Below are 8,572 nucleotides of genomic sequence, written 5' to 3' on the forward strand. Positions count from 1 at the left end.
TTATAATAATAATTTATAATAAAATTTTATTTACAATAAAATAAAATTAATTCGACATTTATGTTATTTATTATCACATTACAGGTAATTCAATTGATTGATCGCTTGGCTTTACAACAGTTAAAGCGAAGTTTAAAAATATAGTTTCTACTAAACAAGTTCTAGAACATAGACGGATGGGCTATAAAAAATTAGGATAAGATCAGCGCGCGTTATAAGAATAAGTTACTATCATATAATTAATAAAATTACTAGTGTGTTTTTCATTAAATAAATTAGATAAAATTTTCTAATTGAAAGAAATGTTTCTTTTATACACATATGTATATAATCCCCCTTTTCTTTAATTTATGTTTCAATTTATTTTTACAATAGATGCATATTGAAAGAATTTATTAAAAGTTATTTGACCTAATCTGTTCTATCTCCTCCATTTTAGGGTAACGGATCTATTTACAATCTCTACAAATATGTTATCTTAAAATAAAATAAAAATTTATCACTCACCGACACCGATGCCCAACAGCGGAGTTGATGATATTAAAGCTATGTTGTTCTATAACATATAAATATAAAATCCAAATTATAACAGCGTTCAAAATAATTAATATCTCAAAGAAATATTATAGTGCGCGCCGATTTTTATATCCGATTTTTATGTACAATATAAAAAACAGTTGAATATAGAAAAATTTTATAAATTTTAAAAAGACCATTTCTTTTAAATAGAAACTTTTATAGGATTTATATAAAAGTTTTTCTCTCTGGTTTTATTTCGCTTAAATCATTTAAATAAATAAACCGAATTAATGCGCGTGCACGATTTATAGTAAATAATATACAAATAATAAATACCTTAGGGTTTCTCCGATGCTTTTCCTAGGCCTTCCCATCCTCTCAAATTGTCAGGGTCGTCAGAATTTGTTGACTCACACGCGCGACACTTTGAACGGCACTCCCGCACTTAAACGCGCCATATTTTAGACGGCACTCCCGAATTCCACGATCAAAAATAAGTACGATCCTCGATGACAATAATGAAATCGGGATATCACGCGAAGACGCGATCAATTATCCGCAGCATTGAAAATCGACGCAGTAATGTCCACTCAACGCATATGAGCCATTTACGACTCGTGGCAATGCTGTGTTTTGGGTACTTAGCTTTCCCTTCAGGATAAACCCTCCAGGTACTGAGTCCTCCCACCAACGTCAAGGTGTACACATTGGGAGGGTTCCGTCAATGAAAAGTCGATGATGCAATATAAGTATATGCTTCAAAAGAATACCAAAAAATCGAATGCCGGCCAATATTTGCTTTATCTCCACAAAATATTTTTAAATAAAAATATAAATTATAAGAGCCTAAAAAATATCGCATTTTGTATAATACAATTATATAATATAAATATACCGAATATTTTGTTTATTGTATCGCAATATTAATAAATATTAATAAAATAAATATTAATAAACGGTTGATACATAACGGCTCTTTATTATTTCGATCGTTCGATTGAATGTTAATTGTCAGGCGAGATATATTTGGATATAGCAAATGTATATACGAATTGTTAAGAAATTAATTATCGGATGTATGCATATATGTCGTAACGGAACGTTTGCATTCTTTATCGCTTCTACTTCGTATTTCTACTTCGTATAAATTAATTGTGACAAGTATTTGTTTTAGTTAATAGCTGCTTGTCACGTTTACGAATTTTTAATTGTGCAGTTAATTATATGAATGATGATCGTTAATTTTGATCGTTCGTGAGGGATAGCAAACAAGCCATTACTTATCGACTCGAGTCTCGCCGCGTGAATGATAAAGGACCTTATACGATAACAACCTTGTATACGCAGCGACGCGTGCGTAAATAAACATCAGAACCGATTTGTTGTCGTCTTGCGAAATATTACTTTGTATTTAATGCTTTACAAAATAATTTTTCCCTGAATATTCTATTCCTCGCCTTCTAATTTTTGGTTGATAATAAATGGATTGTGAGATACATACAACGGCTTTTCATCATCTAAATTATTTGATTCGGCGATTCGTATGTCCTACTCCTCTCTTTTAGTTCAGAAATGTGATAATGGTAATAAACTATATATCGGTGAAAAATTTTAAGCGCAATGCGAAATATATTCGAGTCAACAAGCATTGTTAAAGAAATAATTATTGGTATAATTTACACATAAATGCCACGATATAATAAATATTAAGATTTTCTTTTTTTTATCTCTTTTTTTATCTCCTATTTTAAATAAATAAATTGCGCGATATACATTAAATATTATAAATAATTGCTCCAATATGTTTACGAATCGTTAATAGTGAGAATAAAATAATCACATGGTAAAAATAATACACACACATATATGTCTGTGTGCGCGCGCGCTATAGTAAACAACATTCAAATTAAAAGAAATTAATAAAATAATTTAATTAAAGAATAATATCGGCAAAATAATAAAAGTATATTTTAATAATAATAAAAAGCTATATTTTAATTATTTTAATTAACTTAATTAGATTAAGTTTTAAATTATTATATGTATATATGTATATTGAAATGAAGTAATCTTTTTATGACGATGTCATTCTTTTTATATTTCAGATCGAGGATGCTATGCTGATGTTCGATAAGCAAACTAATAGGCATAGAGGTGAGTACACTTATTATTTTGTTTTTTTGAAAATATTGCGGAGGACTTATTACAACTTTGTTGCGTACAAACGCGCCGAAAATTTGAACTATCCTATTTAACGAGTCAATAATGTTCGCCGGTGAGGTAATTAACGACTCGAGTTGAAAGGCTGTAATTAGTAATCACGGTAAAGCCGCGATAAATACGAGGAAAGATAAATAAAACAAAATTTGGAATATGCTGCGTACGCAAATCGTCACGGTATTTGGTGAATTTACGGCTCACGGATTGATAATTACGAAGGAGAAATTATCACGAAGTACAAAGGAATTGGTACAGAATAAAAAGAGATCATTATTAAAAAAATTATTCTGTTTGCGTTTGAAGCTTTAAGAATATTAAACATCATGTGGTTTAGGAATTTTTGTACAATATTTATAAATGTTTTCTATATTTAAAAAATGATGTTAGACGTATCTTAGATATAGATGTATCTTCTTGTTAGGCTTTTTTTATTGTAATTCTGCTTTTGATGCTTTGCATAGAAAATACAGAGTCTGATTAATGATTATTTTGGCAACTTGATAATAATATATAATAGAACACTTTTGTAGATAAATCAATAAGAAATATAAAAATGTAAAACATTTTTCGCAAAAAGATTAATTTTTAATTATTCGTAAGATAAATATTACGAGTTATTAGCAATGTACCAATGTCCATCCAATCGATTAAAATCATTTTGTCATGATAATGTAAAAGTATCAAAGAATTTTAAATGCTTGCAGTAGAAAATATATTTCATCCTTTCTCAGTCTTCTCTATCTTTATTTTATATTTTGTATGTTCTCTTGCTATAACTTGATATATTGTAGAATTAGAAAGTTATCAGGATTAAAAACCCTTAATCCTCGACAAGGCGTGCGAGACGAAGAAATTTTTACTAGCGGCACTTTGCTTGCCATAACGACGAGAAGGAGGAACGAGATGAAAATGTTATTGAGATCGCGCGAGGAGCGCATGCTCAATTGAAAATCGACTGAGCTGAGAGAAGGGCGGAGGAGATCGAGAGGTCGCGATGAATGAAATATCGCGCGGCCGCGATAATATATAGGGCAGATCTCTCGACTCCCTCAACCTTCCTCTCTTCCGCTCCTCTCCGTTCGTAGGGAGCACATAGCCCGGTACCTTGCAATCTCGCTGGATCCATTCACATCGCTCTTTCAATAGGGTCGATAATCGTCAGCGATCGCGGTATCCCACCCCTCCGATAATCGGGAGAGAGTCCCTCTATCTTTTTTATCGGTACCTACCACCTTTTCTATAGCTCTCGATCCTAGAGCGAAGGCGAGCGCCTGTGCCCGGGCCTCTTCGATGATAGATTCTAATATCGCTTATGAAAAATAGGGGCAAATGGGATATGAGAGCCGGCTCTCCCTTCAGTGCCACGGGGGGTTTCTTCCATCCCGTGAGAGTTGTTGGAAGGGGTCGGGGAGGGACAGAGACGCTTCGAATGTGCGTCGCACATCGTACAACGAACGAATGACGAAGGGGGTTGTAGGAGTAACTGAAATAGCGACGCGCACGGGATGATGGTGGTGGATGGAGAAAGAAGGATGAATGGAAGTGGAAGTGAGATAGACGGCTCTTTCAAAGCCCGTAATCTCTCTCGTGATGACATCCAATACCGTCCTCGTACGACGAGAGTCTGCGAACCTCAAACCTCGCGCTCGGCTGTTGCTGCTGCTGCTGCTGCTGTTGCTCGTCGGCAGATTCCGCGATATGGCACTTCCACGCCGGGTCCCTGACCCCTAAGGGGATCATTCTCGGATCCTCCCGTAGACATACCGTGAGAAATTTCAGACGAAATACGCGCGGAAGCGACGAGGATATTTATTACGCCGCATTTGATATTTCTCGTTCGGGCCGGCTACGCGTTTGTCGATCGGGAACTTACACATATATGAATCTTTATATTCTTTAAAACACATTTTGAAAATGGCTTCCTTCTAGCCATTTTCGATTTCGAATAATAAATTTTGTTACTAACGTTACGTTTATGTAGCCTTATTTTAAAAAATTACATAAAATCATAATTATACGCTGATCGTTTTATAAACGATTAATATATTGAAAGTAATACACAGATGTATTTTTCAAGTATTAATTTTTCAAGTAAACAAATTAATTTTTTTCTAACGTCATGCAGCTATATCTTTTCAGATTTGATTATATTAAAGAATAAACTATTATTTAATTGTTCTTTGATTATCTTCGTGTTTTTCAAGATAAATTTCTTTGATATCTTCTTCACATTTTGCTTTAAATATTGCATCACAGCTCTACAGATATTTAAACAAGTTTGATTAATTTTAATAATTAATATAGTATTTTTTAAGAACCTTCTATTAAAAAGCCTTGTGTTTTATTGTGTCTTTAAAAAAATCTATATATAGCTATTTGCATTTTTCTGAGTTCCAGAATCAATTGTGATTGAATCATAAAAACGCATTTTTAAAGTTAATGCTAATTTTTTTCTGATAGTAATACAATTTCAAATTTCTTCCTCCATGATCGTAACACTTTTTTCAAACACGTCCGCTTTCGATCTGCGTTCGATTGACATTACACGTCTTCCCGAGCGTTGCCATCGAATTATAAAGAGATCCTCAGACAATCTTCCGGGAGGTCTCTTTATGCCCAAATCCCCGAAGAGGCAGTCGGCTGGCTGTCGCCTTCTATCCTTCCCCGCTATGGAGGGAGGAAAGAAGACCCCGCCGAGAACAGCCCGGCAAACGTTTCCGGACAATTTCGAGTCCCGATGGCTCCCGCAGCGAGCTATGATTTCCACGTGGATGGGCAGACTGCGATTGCAGCAAAGCGAGCTTTTCCTCCCCCCTCCCCTCTCCTTCCCCATTTTCTCCCTCTCGTCTTTCTATCCTCTTTTCCCTCCTTGTCGGCGTCCTTACCGCGACGAAGAGAAGAGGCGTCTATAGCTCGGAGCGCGATTATCCAAGCTTCGCTGGCCAAAGGATTTTCCCTCCGCGAGCTTCTCTCCCCGCGCAGAGTCTACGTTTGTGTGGGATGATAAGGAGGAATGAGAGCTCATATCGCGTGTGTTTGTACACGTGGCCTGCACGTGAGAGCTCGTTCCTCTTGCACGATGGTGAATGTACGACGGGAATGCTCATAAGTTGCGACCACATTGCTCTTGGCGAGAGTGTGCGTTCTTCGGTTCGTTGTGGGTGTGCGTGTATATTTTATGACGCGTATGTGTTATACACTGACCTGTGTGTTCTTACTTGTCCGACGACAAGTCGGTCTTCCCCGACGACCGTGCTCCAAAAGGAGGACTTCGCCTAGCCATGTATGAACACACGTCAAAGGGACAACTCCACTGTCGATCGTTTATTGGATCGTATGCTCGCGTGCGCTTTGACGGTGGATTACCCGCGTTTGGCCTGGCGTCGTTTAAACGTCTCCGCCGGACGTCGCTTATGGAAATCGGAATGTCTTCCACGAAGTAGAAGTAGAGGGAAGACTCGGAACATGTTGAGAAAGAGACTGTCCTTCCGTCGAGAAACGGTCGATTGATCGTACGATTCCCGTCGACTTATCCGTCGCTTAATCCCATAACTGACTTTAATTCACAAAAGATTTGCACCTTCGATTATTCTCAAACAGAAAATAATCTCAACGCATAACAATTTTCTAAAAATATGTAAAATAATATAGATGCAACATTTTCATTGATTAACCAGAAAAGCAGATTAAATGTGTACAAATTAAATTTACTCAACGCTATGCTTTTGTGCAGACCGTTTTTCTATTGATGAACGCTAGAAGCCAACTGTCCTTTTCTCTCGCAATCAGCAATGTCACGTCAATCGTGTGACTAACGAGCCGTTTCTGATTTTCCGTCAAACTAACATAAAAATTGCGACTAATCCTGATTACACACTGGCATTATCTTTGATAAAAGAAGAAAATAAAGAGAGAGAGAGAGAGAGAGAAACAACGAACGAATCTCGCGTCAACGTGGTCCAAAGTTGGCCAAGTTCGCAATCTGCCGTCTCCTACGGCATGCTTGGATAGATGCAATTACCCTAGCCACGTTTCCTCTCGAGCGAACGAGGAGAATTTCCGGGTGAAGTCTCAAGAGCGGCAAGTTCGCCAGTCAGCTAGCCGAGGCGGATGTGTGTGTTATGCCAGTTTGATGTAATCCGGCGCATCAGACGGCGCCCGGAACTCAGCCAGTAAGGTTCTCCCCCTTCTCTCTTTCACCCCCATATCTTTCTCATCTCCTGCTCGCGCGCGCGAATCTCGCGCGTTTCTCTCTTCGGGGGCACGAAGCCGATTCGCATGACACGCGCTCGGCGAATCTGACCAACTTCCACGTGCGTGTATGAATCCCGTTCCGACTCCGCTTCGAATAGTTGCTGCGCCTCCGCGGAAAGTTCCACACCGGTCCGAGATAGTTTCCCTTCCATCGTTTCTGGCGCTCCGTCCCCGCTTGCGGAGAGCGCACAGAATACGTACGGGAATTTGCAAGATCACGGCGCGCCATTCACGAGTCTTCAGAAGCGATCGTTTGTGCGGAAAAGCTGGATTGATTCCGTGATGGAAGTTCTGTCGCTCTCTGATTAGACGGGCAAAACGCGCGCGTAATAACGCGCGTGCCTAATTCTCGATGTACCAAATTACAATTTCCGTGTAATGAATATTTGACACGAAGCGAGAATCGAACTTTGTATTATTGCAATCTGACATTTAACTGATATTTTGCATATTCTCCCGTTATTGATTAAGAAAATCATTAGTATATATATTTAATTTTTCGATATCAAATTCTTTGGAATTTAAAAGCAACTCTCTTATTGATCATTGCTTTCTTAAAGCGCAATAAATGTAATTTTCTGCAAATTAATAATGTTATTCAATTAAAGATGGCGTACGTTTATCAAATAGCGTGAATTAATTTTAATATTAATAATTTGCATGTTAAACAATTTATTCTTTATGGAATTCTTTAATGGGATCTTTTGTCTTAATGATTTCTACTTAAACGTAGTGAGACGCGCGTTAAATTAATATTTAATTTTGAAAAAAAGAGATATATCGCGACTCTTTCGGAAAATATCTCAACGAGAATTTTTTCCTCTCGAGCGGATCTTAGTCGAGTGAAGAAACTCCGACGGCGGGCGTCTTTTGGGAACGGCTAGCAATGGCGTCCGGGTATCTTCTTCGCTTGCATATTGGAAGGTTTCGCGCGTCGTTGCGAGTTTCGAAAAGTTCTTTGGAGGAAAACTCATCCAGCCGCGGCCTGGAAACTTCTGAACGATGGATGGTTCGGGGAAGTTACGTAAAGGATCACAAACGCGCGCGCGGTAGAACGTCGAGTACGCTTGAATGTGCCATCGGTTTTGGCCGACCCGGTCTTATCAGGTCTTTCTCATCCTGGGATTACCGCAAACGATCGATTTGTCGCGAATCCAGCATTCTTCCTCGTCATTGATTGTTAGATCTGATCGTCAAGTATAAAGGTGTATCACGCGTCTGACTCGTTCCGTTCTATTTCTACTGCCGATGTATATCGCGTGATATATAATCTTTCTCTATATTTGTATCTAAAATATTACTATACAATCTACTATTATATTACGCTTAGAAATATTTTATCTTATACAATTTTACAGCTACCTATAAAACTGTATTTTCTGTTTACTTCGTTGCGTGTTTTACTTCTATTGACCTGCAAGCTTATAACTATCATTATTTTTTAGTACGCGTCATACAGAAATATACTATCTGCTTATATTATCTCTCTACCGCATTATTATTTTATACTTAAAAATATCATATACAATTTTTTACAGCTGTGTTTAAATATATTTTTTATATAATTTTAATAAATAAA

At 37.3% G+C, this 8,572-nt stretch overlaps 1 protein-coding gene across 6 annotated transcripts in view; it reads left to right on the top strand.

Moving 5' to 3' along the window:
• Nucleotides 1–8,572, top strand: part of LOC115241169 (RNA-binding protein Musashi homolog Rbp6-like) — a 567,047-nt gene that overhangs the window by 553,942 nt on the left and 4,533 nt on the right. For 5 of the 6 annotated variants that reach the window (XM_029816790.1, XM_029816791.1, XM_029816794.1 and 2 more), the window contains one exon: nt 2,625–3,213. In XM_029816790.1, coding sequence (XP_029672650.1) covers nt 2,625–2,774 — 150 coding nt within the window. In that variant the 3' untranslated portion in view covers nt 2,775–3,213. Of the gene's footprint in view, nt 1–2,624; nt 3,214–8,572 lie in introns of those variants that run through there. The other variant, XM_029816793.1, reaches the window with a different exon arrangement.

The sequence above is a fragment of the Formica exsecta genome, unplaced genomic scaffold (assembly GCF_003651465.1).
Source record: "Formica exsecta isolate Colony F162 unplaced genomic scaffold, ASM365146v1 scaffold47, whole genome shotgun sequence".
Lineage (NCBI taxonomy): Eukaryota > Metazoa > Arthropoda > Insecta > Hymenoptera > Formicidae > Formica > Formica exsecta.